Here is an 18,240-nt window from a genome sequence, read left to right on the forward strand (position 1 = left end):
AGTGTGTGACCTTTTTTTGGCCAGGCAGTGTATAATGCATTAATGCATCAAATTATTACAGTGGCTGCAATGGTAATTTGTGGGTACGTGATGGAAAACCAAGATGAGACTCAGTGAAACATCAGCATCTTTCCATTCAGCACTCAGACACCACAAAACATCAAGAATTACATTATTTGACTTAATAGGCCATTTTGTACTGCACAAATGACCAATCACGTCTACACACAGACATGACTGACTATGTATGTGGGGTGCAAGGCCCCACAACAGATTGGCATTCTGTCTGGGGCTGTCTGGGTTGTTTTACTACATTGAGTCCAGTGATTCCAAGAGATTATGTGTGTATGTGTGTTTGTGTACAGCCCCGGTTCTGGACTGCTTTGCTTGGGGGGGCAGTAAAACCTAATGAGGGGGCATGTTGATAGTCATGTTTTTGAAGCCAGAAATATATTCAAGGCTTGATTTGTGCATGAATGATGACAGCCAAGCTATTGATACTGGCTTAAAGTGATGTATGAGGTAAAGAAATAAAAATGCATGTTTTCGAACTTAAACTTAAAACCCAATGATTAAAAAATACATGTTGATTATGTAAATGGAGAAAAAAGATTATCTAATTGTATTTCATTTTAATACGCCCCCTTAATTAAATTGCCATTACTAATAGAACAACTCTATTTCTTGAAAGGCTTTAATACAAATTTAAGTGAAAGCTGACAAATGTACCTACACACAGACTGAGAATATTCAAACGTGGAAATAGGAATGAGTGAGAATATTTATATTATTGGGAAATTAAAATATAAAGAAAACAAAAGAATACTAATTCTGTAAAAAAAAAGTGTTTACCAGTATACCTGCCTCTCGCTCACACTAACAGAACATATACTGCCGAACTGAACTGTTTAGGGCAGTCTGCCGATTTTTATATGACTCAAAGAGCCAATCAGGAATAAGCAAGGAAATATCTTCACACTGTAAAACAAAATGCATTTTTGTGATTGGTTCAGAGATAATTTTAAAAATAGCCGTTGCTTGCATTGTGCTTGGGGGAGCAAAGACACAATTTGGGGGGGCAATGCCCCCCTCAGCCCCCCCCTAGCGCCGGCCCTGTTTGTGTATGTATACACTGCTGGAATGTAATACCTCTAGTACCTCTAATGCTCACATCCAAACTAGCTGTGTTCTTTTGGGGTCAAGGGCCTAGATGTGCTAGAGTTTAAATAACACCTCATCCCTACAGCCATTAAAAACCTTCCAGCTAACTGCAACTTGATTTCTTCCACAAACTCACAAATGCAGTCACACACACACACACACACACGGAAATACAATAACATGCAACACAAATACATACACATATGCAAGTGGGCACCAAGACATAGATCCACATGCAACACTGCCCCACACACACTCAAATGTATACAAACACAAATGTACACACAACACTGCCACACATTAACATGCACATACATACACTAACATGCAACACAAGTACACTGATCAGCCATAACATTAAAACCACCTCCTTGTTTCTACACTCACTGTCCATTTTATCAGCTCCACTTACCATATAGAAGCACTTTGTAGTTCTACAATTACCGACGGGCGGCACCGTGGCTAAAAGGGTAGCACTGGCGCCTCACAGCAAGAAGGTCCTGGGTTCGATCCCCAGGGGCGGTCTGGGTCATTTCTGTGTGGAGTTTGCATGTTCTCCGCGTGGGCTTACTGGAAATTTTTGGTTGGTGGACTATTCTCAGTCCAGCAGTGACAGTGAGGTCAAACTCCATCAGCGCTGCTGTGTCTGATCCACTCATACCAGCACAACACACACTAACACACCACCACCATGTCAGTGTCACTGCAGTGCTGAGAATGACCCACCACCCAAATAATACCTGCTCTGTAGTGCTCCTGGGAGAGTCCTGACCATTGAAGAACAGCATGAAAGGGGGCTAACAAAGCATGCAGAGTAACAGATGGACTACAGTCAGTAATTGTAGAACTACAAAGTGCTCCTATATGGTAAGTGGAGCTGATAATATGAACAGTGAGTGTAGGAACAAGGAGGTGGTTTTAATGTTATGGCTGATCGTGTACATATACACACACAAGACACATGTGCACACCAAGCACTGCCACACACATGCACACATATGCAAGCAAGTGCACATGCACACACACACACATACACAAACATGCATGTACATACAATAACACACAACACAAGTACATACACACACAGACACACAAATACATACACATGCACCCACTGATACAATTGCACACACACACAAACACACACACGAAAGTGCATACACACATACAGTGTATCACAAAAGTGAGTACACCCCTCACATTTCTGCAGATATTTAAGTATATCTTTTCATGGGACAACACTGACAAAATGACACTTTGACACAATGAAAAGTAGTCTGTGTGCAGCTTATATAACAGTGTAAATTTATTCTTCCCTCAAAATAACTCAATATACAGCCATTAATGTCTAAACCACCGGCAACAAAAGTGAGTACACCCCTAAGAGACTACACCCCTAAATGTCCAAATTGAGCACTGCTTGTCATTTTCCCTCCAAAATGTCATGTGATTTGTTAGTGTTACTAGGTCTCAGGTGTGCATAGGGAGCAGGTGTGTTCAATTTAGTAGTACAGCTCTCACACTCTCTCATACTGGTCACTGAAAGTTCCAACATGGCACCTCATGGCAAAGAACTCTCTGAGGATCTTAAAAGACGAATTGTTGCGCTACATGAAGATGGCCAAGGCTACGAGAAGATTGCCAACACCCTGAAACTGAGCTGCAGCACAGTGGCCAAGATCATCCAGCGTTTTAAAAGAGCAGGGTCCACTCAGAACAGACCTCGCGTTGGTCGTCCAAAGAAGCTGAGTGCACGTGCTCAGCGTCACATCCAACTGCTGTCTTTGAAAGATAGGCGCAGGAGTGCTGTCAGCATTGCTGCAGAGATTGAAAAGGTGGGGGGTCAGCCTGTCAGTGCTCAGACCATACGCCGCACACTACATCAAATTGGTCTGCATGGCTGTCACCCCAGAAAGAAGCCTCTTCTGAAGTCTCTACACAAGAAAGCCCGCAAACAGTTTGCTGAAGACATGTCAACAAAGGACATGGATTACTGGAACCATGTCCTATGGTCTGATGAGACCAAGATTAATTTGTTTGGTTCAGATGGTCTCAAGCATGTGTGGCGGCAATCAGGTGAGGAGTACAAAGATAAGTGTGTCATGCCTACAGTCAAGCATGGTGGTGGGAATGCCATGGTCTGGGGCTGCATGAGTGCAGCAGGTGTTGGGGAGTTACATTTCATTGAGGGACACATGAACTCCAATAAGTACTGTGAAATACTGAAGCAGAGCATGATCCCCTCCCTCCGGAAAATGGGTCGCAGGGCAGTGTTCCAGCATGATAATGACCCCAAACACACCTCTAAGACGACCACTGCTTTATTGAAGAGGCTGAGGGTAAAGGTGATGGACTGGCCAAGCATGTCTCCAGACCTAAACCCAATAGAACATCTTTGGGGCATCCTCAAGCGGAAGGTGGAGGAGTGCAAAGTCTCGAATATCCGCCAGCTCCGTGATGTCGTCATGGAGGAGTGGAAAAGCATTCCAGTGGCAACCTGTGAAGCTCTGGTAAAGTCCATGCCCAGGAGAGTTAAGGCAGTTCTGGGAAATAATGGTGGCCACACAAAATATTGACACTTCAGGAACTTTCACTAAGGGGTGTACTCACTTTTGTTGCCGGTGGTTTAGACATTAATGGCTGTATATTGAGTTATTTTGAGGGAAGAATAAATTTACACTGTTATATAAGCTGCACACAGACTACTTTTCATTGTGTCAAAGTGTCATTTTGTCAGTGTTGTCCCATGAAAAGATATACTTAAATATCTGCAGAAATGTGAGGGGTGTACTCACTTTTGTGATACACTGTATATGCAACAATGCTAAACACATATGCACACACATGCACGAAAACACACAGTGAGGTAACTTTTGTATATAAATACAATAACAATATTTTTTTTTAAACTAAGAAAAACAATTAAACTTTTCATACTAAGAAAAAGGTGTGGCGATATTTATATCAAAGTACTGTATATGTAACTTTAAAACATGTTAACAATTATGTTGAAATGTAACTGTAAAATTGTGTGTGACTGACAGTGCACTCATATTTAAACCAGACATTTATTCAATGCAATATAATAACTGTATAAAATCACTGTATACTTAAAAATATTTGTGAATGTTTGGTTTCTAATGTTGATTTTAAAAGCCAAAACATTTTAACACAGCAGAGCTCTTAAGACATCCTGTTTAGATGAAGACAGTTTACAGCATAGCTTTAAGGATCTAGTGTTTTATATATCTTTCTATCAGCTACCACTATTGTAATATAAATGTAAAGTTGTTACTTTAAAGGAAAATATCTTTGTCTTTGTAATTTTTAGGAATTAATAAAGAAAAATGTTTACAACAGTCCAGTTAAATCTGTCACAGCCCAGGTGGCGCAGCGGGATATTCTGCTAGCACACCAGTGCAGAGATTTTGAACTCCTCGGTTCGAAACTCGGCATTGCCACTGGTCGGCTGGGCGCCATCTAGTGGGCATAATTGGCACTGCCTGCAGCAGAAGTGGTTCTGCTAGGGCAGGATGTCCAGACTATTTGGGTGGGGTCTTCAAACGCTGTCTAAGGACCCTGATTGGCAGATAGAGGGGCGCCTGTGCAGAGTGCATAAGTGGAAAAAGGGTTCCAAAGGGCTCCAAAGCAAAGGTCTGCATGAGGGTCTGAGGGGGCGTGAGCAGCAATATACCCACCTTGACTGCAATGGGGATCCCCCAGCAGCAAATTGACTATGCTAAATTGGGAGAAAACGCTTAAATAAAATAGAAAAAAAAACCTGTCACAGCCAACTGCTTCTGCTGTTTACACTGAATATAAACACGTCAGGGATGGCTAACACTGTCGCCTAGATTTGATTTACACAGAAGGCGGCCAGGGTCCTGTCTGTGTGGGTTTTCTTTGGGAGCTCCAGTTTCCTTCCACAGTCCGAAGATATGTATGTAAGTTAGGTGAACTGGAGATACAACATTGCCTGTGTTGGTGTTTGGCATGTGTAACCTGTAAGTACCTGTCCTGTCATGAACGTAAAACATGGCTGTAAAATCCTAACAAACAAATCCTGCCTTCAGTTCAATGAATCGAACCCACCGCAACCCTGACCAGAATACAGCAGAGGTAATGAATGAACAATAAGCAATTGAAAAAACACTTCACTAGTGCACACAGATCATCACATGGCACACATATATATATATATACACACACACACACACAAGCACAAATACAGTACAGAACCGTGTGGGGTTTTTTCCTGTGCTGTGCAGCTGATTGTGACAGAATGATAGAAAGTGCTTACATAAAGAAAGAGAATGTTTACTTTCTATTTGCCATTTAAGGTCGTACTAACCGAATGGTTAATGTTACATAGCTGGAGAATTTCCATCATTTCCATTCCACTTTAAAAGTGGTTAACATGGCATGGTTACCGTAATAAATTTATTAATGACACATCACAAAGGACACCCAGAACGTTCACAAAACAGCTAGGTTTTTGACAAGAAAGAAAATACATTTAAAAAAATAATTGACGGTCACTGGTCAAAAACAATTAAAGGTCACTGTTTTAATTAATTACAAAAACAACCCAAGTAGCCAAAAAAACTTTTTCGAATGATATTTTTATAAAAGGAAAATAAAGTTATCCAACACATACTGACCCTGTGTAAAAAAAAGTTACTTAACCCTTTCATGCATGAATTATGACAACATGAATCAATCAGGTTTAATTGAATGGGCCGCTCAGGTGGTGCAGCGGTAAAAGCACACACTGGAACCAGAGCTGGGATCTCGAATACATCGTATCGAATCTCAGCTCTGCCTGCCGGCTAAGGCTAAGCGGCCACATGAACAACGATTGGCCTGTTGTTCAGATATGTGAGGGACTAAGCCGTATGGGGTCTCTCTCCCATGACTGGTGCAATTACGACCTCTGCAGGCTGATTGATGGCACCTGCACAGAGATGAGAAAAGAGTGCTCTCAGGGTGTGTCTCTCCGTACATAATGCTGAGCTGCACTGCACTCGTCAAAGTGTAGGTAATAAGATGCATACGGCATACGCTCAATCAGAGCGGGGATTGGCATTGGTGAAGAGAAAGCATGGCAAAATTGGGCAATTGGACGCACTAAAAGGGAGAAAAAGGGGAGAAAATGCATAAACAAAATAATAAATAAAATAAAACTATTGAATAGCTTTTTTTTATTATTTTAAATGTAATAAACTTAGGTGGACAGCATGCATCTGAGTTTCACTAAGAGTGATATTTCAAATGAATAAAACAATAATTTTTAGAAATAAAGTAAAATACAACCTTTTAATGATGTTCAACAAATTCTATCATGTTTTAACATGTACTGGACTGGCTATGAAAAAACATGAACAGTCTACTGTGTTGTGCTGGTATGAGTGGATCAGACACAGCAGCGCTGAAGGAGTTTTTAAACACCTCACTGTCACTGCTGGACTGAGAATAGTCCACCAACCAAAAATATCCAGCCAACAGCGCCCCAGGGGCAGCGTCCTGTGACCACTGATGAGGGTCTAGAACATGTGCTCACCAGCTCAAACAGCAGCAATAGATGAGCAATCATCTCTGACTTTTACAAGGTGGACCAACTATGTAGGAGTGTCTAATATAGTGGACAGTGAGTGGACACTATTTAAAAACTCCAGCAGCGCTGCTGTGTCTGATCCACTCATACCAGCACAACACACACTAACACACCACCAGCATGTCAGTGTCACTGCAGGGTTGAGAATGAGATACCACCTAAATAATACCTGCTCTGTGGTGGTCTTGTTGGACAGTGTGTGTAGAAACCAGGAGGTGGTTTTAATGTTATGGCTGATCGGTGAATAATCACAGAGACGCATTAAATTAAAAATATTAAAAATTAAATATTACAAATGGATTTACAGTTAAATACAATTGGTAGTTAAAATATCCCCAGAATGCATGATGTCCAGTTTAGTGGACATGTGGTTAATTGTAATGTACTGCTTTAAAAAATAAATATTTGAACAACATAATGATTGTATTGCTTCTTAGATGTTGCTTTTTGTGCTCAAATTTTATGTACCAGCAAAGATGCCTTTTAGTAGAAGAATTTTACAGAAATCCCCCAAGCAGATGGAGTTTTGGTTTTGATTTTGGTTTACCATATGATTTGTTGCACTTGCAATTATTGGCCACATGATAGCGCCATACTGGGTTGTTTGGTAGCATCCCCTTAAAAGGCTGTCATGCATCAATAACAGTAAAACCTACGCACATGGAGAATAATACCTTTTAAATAGCTGTCCAGTGTAGTGACCACCATGCATGAAAGGGTTAAACAACCAACTAACCCTATGTAATTATTAATTCATGTTTAATCTGGAGAAGATGAGAAAAGGTTACTGAAATGTATATTCTGGAAAGAGTTAAAGGTACTTCTAAGGCTTTGGGACATCAGTAATCCACAGTGAAAGGCATTATCTGTAAATGTCAAAATCTTGGAACAGTGGTAAATCTTTGTTTGTTTCACCAAAGTTTCCTCCTGAGTGCCTTAACTATTCATCCAGAAAGTCACAAAAGAACATCCAAGAAACTGCAGGACTCACCTACCTCAGATAAGTCAGCATTTATGATTCCACCATGAGAAAGAGACAGATGAAAATGGTCGCCATTGGAGAATTGCAAACAGTCAGCAAAACAACAGTCAATTGTTTCAGATCCTGCTTTGATATAACCACATCAGGTGTGTGTGTGTGTGTGTGTGTGTGTGTGTGTGTGTGTGTAAAAAGGTACTGTTAATAAAGACACCAGTAAATCAACCCACAACCTGCTCTCCAAAAACAGGTGATAGTTAAAGTTAAAGTTTATCTGCAAATTAATTATAAATTATTAATTGTAAAGGTTACTGGAATGGCTGCTTTTACATTATATTCAAATTTATATTTTCAGCATTTAGCAGATGGATTTCATCCAAAGCGACTTACAGCTGTGACAGTATACAATCTAAACAATTGAGGGATAAGGGCCTTGCTCAAGGGCCCAACAATGTCAACCTGGCAGTGGTGGGGCTTGAACTTGCAGCCTTCTGATTACTAGTGCAGTACCTTAACCACTAGGCTACAACTGCTAACTGCTTTTAAGGTAACCATTTGCCTATTCAACAAAGAGTTAAAGTAAAGCACTTAGCATTTATGTTGAGCATTAAACATTAAAAAAGTGTCTACATCACAGTTACACAAGTCAGTTAATAGTTAACTATTAGCATGTATTAGCTTCTCTGTATAGACGTACAAACTTGATTACTAGTAAATTAGAACGTTTTGTAAAATGCGATAAAAACAATAAATCGCTTGAACCTTAATTCAATTGAAAAAGTCAAAAGATAAGAGTTCCAGTGTTTTCACTGACCAACTTAATAGTACAGCGGTACCTCGAAACTCAACGTCAATTGGTTCTGGGACTGGCGTTGAGTTAAAAAAACGTTGAGTTCCAAGGTATTTTTTCCCATAAGGCTGTTTGGGAAACCTGTTAATGCGTTCCATGGTCCCGTGGAACTGCATATAATTTAGGCTAATGTAAAATAATAGTTATTTTTAACACTTATACACTGAGAATAACACAACTATAAAATAAAAAACACTGAAATGCATAATAGTTAATAAAGGGTGTCCCAAAATTCACGCAAGATTTGAATTTGGCGCCATTTGTGCGGTAAAGATCATGCGATTTAACGCCGTTGGACTTTTTTCTTTGGGGTTTTTTGAAGTCTAAGGTTTATGCCATCAAGCCCACGACCACCCACGCCTTGAAGGAGGAAATTGAGCGCTGTATCAACGAAATTCAGCCACATTTATGCATGTCATGGAAAATTTCGACAAAAGAGTGCGTATGTGCCAGCAAAGCCATGGAGGCCATTTACCCGATATGCTATTCCATACATAACCCTATACTGTATACTTTATGAATCAATAAAAAATTTAAAATTTTTAATTAAAAACCTGTGTTCTCTATCAAAATTACTTCTTGCGTGAATTTTGGGACACCCTTTATAACTATTATATAATCAATAAAAATTACATTAAAACTTGCATTTTACCTTTACTTCTTTATTGTTTCCTTACGCTTCTTAATTAGTGGAGAGAACTTATGAGCAGTAATAATTAAGAGAAGTTTAGTGTTCCTGTGTCGTTCTTTTAATACATTATGTCACACAATAAGCATTTTAGACTCTTGGAAAAGCTGATTCTCACAATTTTTCAGAACCCCAAGCAATAACACAAGTTTAAAAGTGAAACAGAAGAAAAATCCAGACAAACACAGATACATGTGGACAAATGCAGATTCATCTCATATTCGAACTTCGATGACATTTTACTGCACCGCTTAAGCCGAACGCTGAACAAAGCGGCAGTCGCACACACGGTAAGTTTAAGGGAAACATTGAGTTTAAAGGTACAAATTTCTCGACGAAGGGCATTGAGTTTCAAAGATTTTGAGTTTAGGGGATGTTGAGTTACAGTTAGGTACCACTGTATGTTGTAAATATAAACAAATTTAGAACTTGGTACAGCAGTATGTTTACCACTGTGTTACATCCCCTTTCCTTTTAATTACACTTTTTAATTGTTGTGGTACGAGCATACTAATTGTTGTAATTTTGCCAGTGGGATCTGTTATATCACATGCATAATGAGGGCTGGCTTTGTCTTGCTGAAATAACCATGTACCTCCAGGGAAAATGTCACCTTCATGGTGTCATATGTCTCTTTAAAATCTCGTTATATGCCTGAAGATCAGTGGTAACTTCATACATATGCAAGTCACCCATACCATGGGCACTAATGCACCATCATACCATGGAAGAGGTTGTTTTTTCGCTGGATATTCTTTTTCTGTTATTAGTAAGCAGAACTGCATTGTTTTAACTATCTGTTTTTCCCGAAAACAAGCTGAAACATGGATGTATTAGAAAACAGCACTATCTAGAAAACAATCTATCTTAGATAAGCTTGAGCCTGGAATATTCAGCAGTATTTCTGCAGAATTTATGGCTTACCTATAGTGAAATGTTTTAAACATCATGACTTAAATATTCTACACAAGTTTTACTCTTATTTTGCCCCTGTCAAATTTTTTGTGTGTGTTGTAGGCATCAAATTCATAATCTGTTAAATTTTACAAAATACAGTTTGAAACTCAGCTCTGCCATCCGTCTGGGCTGGACGGCTACATGAACAACGATTGACTTGTTGTTCATACAGGGAGGGAAGAGCCGGATAGGGACCTCATAACTGATGCAATTACGACCTCTGCTAGCTGACTGATGGGGTCTGCACAGAGTTGAGGAATAATGCAATCAGGGTGTGGCTCTCTGTACACAAAGCTGATCCGCATATGAACTCGCCTCCTGCAGGTGAAATGATGCAGTCTGATGTGTCGGTTCGCTCTCCTCAATCGGGGCGGGGGTCAGCACCAATAGAGAGGAAGCATAACAAAATAGGGTAAAAAAAATATATATATATATATATATTGAAAAAAAAAAAAATTTACAAAATAAAATCAAGTCGGTCAGCCAAAACATAAAAAGTCATTTCTTTGTACTTTTGCCAGTTTGTTTGTTTGTTTATTAGGATTTAACATCATGTTTTACACTTTGGTTACATTCATGACAGAAACGGTAGTTACTCATTACACAAGGTTTATCAGTTCACAAGGTTATATCAAACACAGTCTTGGACAATTTAGTGTCTCGAATTCACCTCACTTGCATGTCTTTGGACTGTGGGAGGAAACCGTAGCACCCGAAGTAAACCGATGCAGACATGTGGAGAACATACAAACTCCACACAGAAAGGACCCGGACCGCCCCAACTGGGGATTGAACCCAGGACCTTCTTGCTGTGAGGCGACAGTGTCTTTTGCCAGTTTAATAAAGGTTCACGAGAATGAACAGATTTACAGATTCTTGTTTTACTGCATTTTACTTTTCAGAAATGGGGTTTGTGAAGCCGCTCAGGTGGCGCAGCGGTAAAACACACGCTGTTCACCAGAGCTGAGATCTCAAATACATCGTATCGAATCTCGGCTCTGCCTTGCCAGCTGAGGCTGAGTGGCTACATGAACAACGATTGGCCTATTGTTCAGATAAGGGGCAGGACTAAAGCCGGATGGGGACTCTCTCTCAGACTAGTGCGATTACGACCTTTGCTGGCTGGTTGGTGGCGCCTGCACGGAGATGGGGAAGGAGTGCGGTAGGGGGTGTGGCCCTCCGTGCACAGCGCTGTACTGCACTGCGCTCGTCAAGTGTAGGTGATAAGATGTTCGATTGCTGTACACGTGTCGGAGGGAGCGTGGAGCAGCCTTGTCCTCCCCAATCAGAAGCAGGGACCAGCATTAGTGAGAGGATGATTGACGGGTAGAAATTGGATGCGCTAAAGTGGGAGAAAAAGGGGTAAAAGAAAAAAAAAGAAATGGGGTTTGTATACATGGACATCTGAACAATAGCTTGTTGGATATCCTGTTAAAAAATCATGGTAATTAATATAGAGCACATTGACAAATAGACAGACCCTCATTGCTTGCCAGACCCATTGGGATGTCAGTTATGAGAAGTTTACCACCTTCTTAATTTTTAAGAAGTACGTTAACATTTCATGACCAACCATTCAGGACATGTTTGAATATTTTGACCCCTCCATTTGTGTATGTATACTTGAGTGAAACTTCCCCTTGTAAAATAATACTTTTGGGAATAAGATTCTCAAGCAACAGCTGCTACTGCAAGCAGGAAAAACAGAACATGAGGGGGCAAAAGAGGGAACATTATTACAGCTCATTTTACTGCTTTAACATTTAATTCACTCATTTGTTAGCACTCCATTCCATCTTGCCTTAATACAAAATAATCACCTTCTGGTCTTATAACAAATGTAATGATGAGTAAGAGTATTGCTTTTCTTGAAAACTACAGACCCAAAAAAGAAGAACCTAGACCACACAAGAAAACAGCTCCATATTACTAATACACATGAAACATTCCAACTGTTTCAAAGGGAAGCAACATGAATCTGCAGGAACAAAATGATTGCTTATGATGCCTGAACTAGACAAAGGAACCATTTGGAAAAGTCCAGTTTAAATGGAATTAGATTTATTTGCCTTTTTGATACCATAACAATACAAGAGCTCTGAGTATCAGCCAATAGCACATAACTCTAAAACTGTTATTCTTTTCATAACAAAGCTGACTCTGCAATATTCTGTTGCCAAGTAATGCCTAGTTCACACTACACGATTTTTGCCCTGATTTTCGCCGACTGGTCACTGCTAGAATTGCCGGCTCGGGAGCAACTCGGCGTTCGCTCGGTGATCGAAACCCGGCTCTCAATCGCTATGTGTGAACTACTCAACAACTCGAACCGAGCGGCTCGCCGAGCGCTCGGTGACCGAAGAGAAATATCTAGCATGTCAAATATCTGGATCTCAGTCGCACAACTGGCAATGAGTGCTATGTCGAACAGCCAATGAAAACCTCCAACTCACTACAGAACAATCCATGCTGTTCGCGTAGCCAAATCCACTCAGATTCATGTAATTTTTCTCCTTGATTTTACGCTGCACATCAGCGCACAAACTTTGATCCCTGGTACAAACTTTGACGTGGTATCATTAAACCCCTTGTCACACCGACTTGAAAGACTTCCAATTACAAGAGGTCCAGCAAGCAGCATGTTGTATTTACCGGCAGGGTCAATTAAGTTAATATTATGAATAGTTTCCTTATTTTTACCTATAAAAATGAGCAGTTAAATTGTTTAACTGTAAAGTGTTCAATCAATTCATCAATTGTTAATCTACAAGATGAAGGTCTAATACAATTAATACATTCCAAATACTTGCATTAATCTTGTGTGTATCTTTATACTCCTTTCAGTCAGAGTTTCATGCATACATCTAAACATAATTAATAAGACGCTTTTATGTCATAATTCTATCATATTTCTATATGTATCAAAATTAATTTTCTTTTTTCAAAGACCAAATTGAAAGTATTTTGCTAATTACAGCGCCCCATTCACCACCAAGGTGCAACTTCACACAAAAAGTCATTTGACTCATTCGCCCAATCACATTACTTAGCTTTGGGTGCAGATCACACTTTAGGAAAACCTACCTAGTACATACATTCATGGATCATTTCTGATGCAAAGGCCATCATTCCGATCAACTTTGTGGCTATTTATTTACTGACTGTACTTATATGTTGCTCTCTATACTTTTTTATCACCCACTGTACCCCCATTTTTACCACATAGGACCCACTCACCAGATAATGTTTGGGTGGTGGAGTAGACCATAACTGTAATAACACTATCATGGTAATGACAGTACCAGTGTTTGGTGTCCTGGTATGAGTGTATTAGGTGCATTGTTCTTGGGATTATTAAATACTATTTAAACTGTGCTCTTTACAGGAGCACAGACACCGACCGAGGTAAAATGAATAACACTGATAATCTCTTCATCACGGCACCTGTTAGTGGGTGGGATATATTAGGCAGCAAGTAAACATTTTTCCTCAAAGTTGAAATGTTAGAAGCAGGAGAAATGGGCAAGCATAAGGATTTGAGCAAGTTTGACAAGGGCCAAATTGTGATGGCTAGACTGGGTCAGAGCATCTTCAAAACTGCAACTCTTATGGGGTGTTCCCGGTTTGCAGTGGTCAGTATCTATCAAAAGTGGTCCAAGGAAGGAACAGTGGTAAACCAGTGACAGGGTCATGGGTGGCCAAGGCTCATTGATGCACATGTAGCTCAAACAGCTGAAGAAGTTAAGGCTGGTTCTGATAGAAAGGTGTCAGAATACACAGTGCATCACAGTTGCAGGGCTGTTTTGGCAAAATCTTCTGGTATGCTGAAGCATTAAGAGTTCCTTTCACTGGAACTAAAGGGCCGAGCCCAACTCCTGAAAAACAAAAAAAAACACCATAATCCCCCCTCCACCAAACTTTACACTTGGCACAATGCAGTCAGACAAGTACTGTTCTCCTGGCAACTGCCAAACCCAGACTCATCCATCGGATTGCCAGACGGAGAAGCGTGATTTGTCACTCCAGACAACACGTCTCCACTGCTCTAGAGTCCAGTGGCGGCGTGCTTTACACCACTGCATCCGACGCTTTGCATTGTGCTTGGTGATGTAAGGACTGGACGCAGCTGCTCGGCCATGGAAACCCATTCCATGAAGCTCTCTACGCACTGTTCTTGAGCTAATCTGAAGGCCACATGGAGTTTGGAGGTCTGTAGCGATTGACTCTGCAGAAAGCTGCGACCTCTGCGCACTATGCGCCTCAGCATCCGCTGACCCCGCTCTGTCATTTTAGGTGGCCTACCACTTCGTGGCTGAGTTGCTGTTGTTCCCAATCGCTTCCACTTTGTTATAATATCACTGACAGTCGACTGTGGAATATTTAGTAGTGAGGAAATTTCACGACTGGACTTGTTGCACAGGTGGCATCACGGTAATACGCTGGAATTCACTGAGCTCCTGAGAGCGACCCATTCTTTCACTAATGTCTGTAGGAGCAGTCTGCATGCCTAGGTGCTTGGTTTTATACACCTGTGGCCATGGAAGTGATCGGAACACCTGAATTCAATTATCTGCATGGGTGAGTGTAAGTGTACCCAGTAAAGTGCCTGATGAGTGATTTTTTAACACTGGAATTACCAGCTGCGTCAGTGTGGTTACGCAAAAAGCGCCGCTTGACGTCCTCTCTGTCACTGGTGTTTCACAAAACGCACTTTGGTTTAAACTGGCCAACCACACACACAATACACACTTCTCTATATTGACTTGCCTATTAAAAACTTGAATAATGAATGAATGAATAAAACCAAAGAATAAATAACACACTTTGGAGGACATTAAACAAATATCGTAGCGGCTTGTGCACATTGTGAGGGAGACCGCAGCTCCAACTGTACTAAACAAAACAATCACTGCGCATGCTTTATTATTGACTAATGAATAAGAGCCACCCGCAGCCAACACCATTCACTAAAGTACACTTTCCTTACAGAAGTTTCAGTGTATTAATAATCCTAGCTTAGCTTTAGACACTGAATTTCATTTATAAACACCAGACGCAATCAACGACCCTCTCCAAAAAGTCAAAAAGTAGATATATGGTATAATAACGCACAAGCAAACGCCATAATAAACAAGCTCACTCACCGGTTGTTGGAATTCCCTGCATTTTGCCAGCCACCTCTCTTCTATCAACAAGTAGTCTGAAGCTGCTACTGCACTTTTCCCTTCACTGTATTTCTTCCAAACCAAACACAATCCAAACATCAGAATTTACAGCTTCCTTTTTTCATTCGCGAGAAGACACGGTTCATGTTTTGCTAAACTGATTAGCACGAACGCTTCTGCATTCTCCAAACTCGCCTTTTCTTTCTTTCATTTGCGCATCGACTCACTGAACCACTCTTCCCCCGGCTCCGTCCGGTTTCCTGTTGAGGGACTGCTGTGTTTTTTTCTGTTTCCCTCCCACTCTTCAACTCACCAACCCCTTATTCTCTCTGCACTGGAACTATTCATGTCTTTCCAAAAGTTCTGCTCTCATTGTGTACACTGGAAATCATCTTAGGCACTGGTTCCCTCTTTGTTGCTTTAAAGACTTTCCACTAGGTTTTGAAACATGACTGCAGGGATATACAACACAGCAGCATGAAAAAAACACAGTTTCTTACATTTACTTTGACTTTTATTTCATTGCAGACAGGATGAACCTGATATATTTCATGTTTTGTCTAGTCAACTTCATTTCATTTATTAATAAACATCCATTCCTGCATTTCAGACAGTGAAGCATTTACCAGTTTGTAATGTTGCCATTCCTTTTCACCACACTTAAAATATGTTTTGGCACTGAGACCAAGTGATTTAGAGTTTCAGCTTTTATTTTGTCCCATTCTACCTGCAAACACGCCTTAAGATGTGCGACAGTACGGGGTCATCATTGTCCATTTTTTGCTTCGAAATTCTCCACACATTCTATATTAGGGACAGGTCAGGACTGCAGGCAGGCCAGTCCAGTACTTGTACCCTCTTCTTCCGCAGCCATGCCCTTGTAATGTGTGCAGCATGTGGTTTTGCATTGTCTTGTTGAAAAATGCATGGACGTCCCTGGAGAAGGTGACCTTGAAGGCAGCATATGTTACTCCTAGATCTCAATGTTCAACCCCAAATCAGAAAAAGTTGGGACGGCATGGAAAAAGCAAATAATAAAAAAACACAGTTTCTCACATTTACTTAGTCTTTTATTTCATTGCAGACAGGATGAACCTGAGATATTTCATGTTTTGTCTGGTCAACTTAATTTCATTTATTAATAAACATCCATTCCTGCATTTCAGGCCTGCAACACATTCCAAAAAAAAGTTGGGACAGCATTTACCTTTTTGTAATGTTGCCATTCCTTTTCACCACATTTAAAAGACGTTTTGGCCCCGAGGATACCAAGTGATTTAATGCTTCATCTTTTATTTTGTCCCATTCTTCTTGCAAACACGTCTTAAGATGTGCGACAGTACGGGGTCGTCATTGTCCCATTTTTTGTTTCGAAATTCTCCACACATTCTCTATTGGGTACAGGTCAGGACTGCAGGCAGGCCAGTCCAGTACCCGTACCCTCTTCTTCTGCAGCCATGCCTTTGTAATGTGTGCAGCATGTGGTTTTGCATTGTCTTGTTGAAAAATGCATGGACGTCCCTTGAATAGATGACGTCTTAAAGGCAGCATATGTTGCTCCTAGATCTCAATGTTCAACCCCAAATCAGAAAAAGTTGGGACGGCATGGAAAAGCAAATAATAAAAAACACGGAGTTTCTTACATTTACTTTGACTTTTACTTGATTGCAGACAGGACGAACCTGAGATATTTCATGTTTTGTCTGTTCAACTTCATCTCATTTATTAATAAACATCCATTCCTGCATTTCAGACAGTGAAGCATTTACCAGTTTGTAATGTTGCCATTCCTTTTCACCACACTTAAAATATGTTTTGGCACTGAGACCAAGTGATTTAGAGTTTCAGCTTTTATTTTGTCCCATTCTACCTGCAAACACGCCTTAAGATGTGCGACAGTACGGGGTCGTCATTGTCCATTTTTTGCTTCGAAATTCTCCACACATTCTATATTAGGGACAGGTCAGGACTGCAGGCAGGCCAGTCCAGTACTTGTACCCTCTTCTTCCGCAGCCATGCCCTTGTAATGTGTGCAGCATGTGGTTTTGCATTGTCTTGTTGAAAAATGCATGGACGTCCCTGGAGAAGGTGACCTTGAAGGCAGCATATGTTACTCCTAGATCTCAATGTTCAACCCCAAATCAGAAAAAGTTGGGACGGCATGGAAAAAGCAAATAATAAAAAAACACAGTTTCTCACATTTACTTAGTCTTTTATTTCATTGCAGACAGGATGAACCTGAGATATTTCATGTTTTGTCTGGTCAACTTAATTTCATTTATTAATAAACATCCATTCCTGCATTTCAGGCCTGCAACACATTCCAAAAAAAAGTTGGGACAGCATTTACCTTTTTGTAATGTTGCCATTCCTTTTCACCACATTTAAAAGACGTTTTGGCCCCGAGGATACCAAGTGATTTAATGCTTCATCTTTTATTTTGTCCCATTCTTCTTGCAAACACGTCTTAAGATGTGCGACAGTACGGGGTCGTCATTGTCCCATTTTTTGTTTCGAAATTCTCCACACATTCTCTATTGGGTACAGGTCAGGACTGCAGGCAGGCCAGTCCAGTACCCGTACCCTCTTCTTCTGCAGCCATGCCTTTGTAATGTGTGCAGCATGTGGTTTTGCATTGTCTTGTTGAAAAATGCATGGACGTCCCTTGAATAGATGACGTCTTGAAGGCAGCATATGTTGCTCCTAGATCTCAATGTTCAACCCCAAATCAGAAAAAGTTGGGACGGCATGGAAAAGCAAATAATAAAAAACACGGAGTTTCTTACATTTACTTTGACTTTTACTTGATTGCAGACAGGACGAACC

General features: G+C 40.5%; 1 protein-coding gene across 2 annotated transcripts in view; it reads right to left on the reverse strand.

Annotated features, from left to right (window-relative positions):
* Positions 1–15,737, reverse strand: part of fgd (faciogenital dysplasia) — a 168,423-nt gene extending 152,686 nt beyond the window's left edge. For both annotated transcript variants that reach the window (XM_062999168.1, XM_062999167.1), the window contains exon 1: positions 15,394–15,737. In XM_062999168.1, the coding sequence (XP_062855238.1) occupies positions 15,394–15,415 (22 nt within the window). In that variant the 5' untranslated portion in view covers positions 15,416–15,737. The remainder of the gene's footprint in view (positions 1–15,393) is intronic.
* Positions 15,738–18,240: the final 2,503 nt, after the last annotated feature.

This window comes from Trichomycterus rosablanca, chromosome 7 (genome assembly GCF_030014385.1).
Source record: "Trichomycterus rosablanca isolate fTriRos1 chromosome 7, fTriRos1.hap1, whole genome shotgun sequence".
NCBI lineage: Eukaryota > Metazoa > Chordata > Actinopteri > Siluriformes > Trichomycteridae > Trichomycterus > Trichomycterus rosablanca.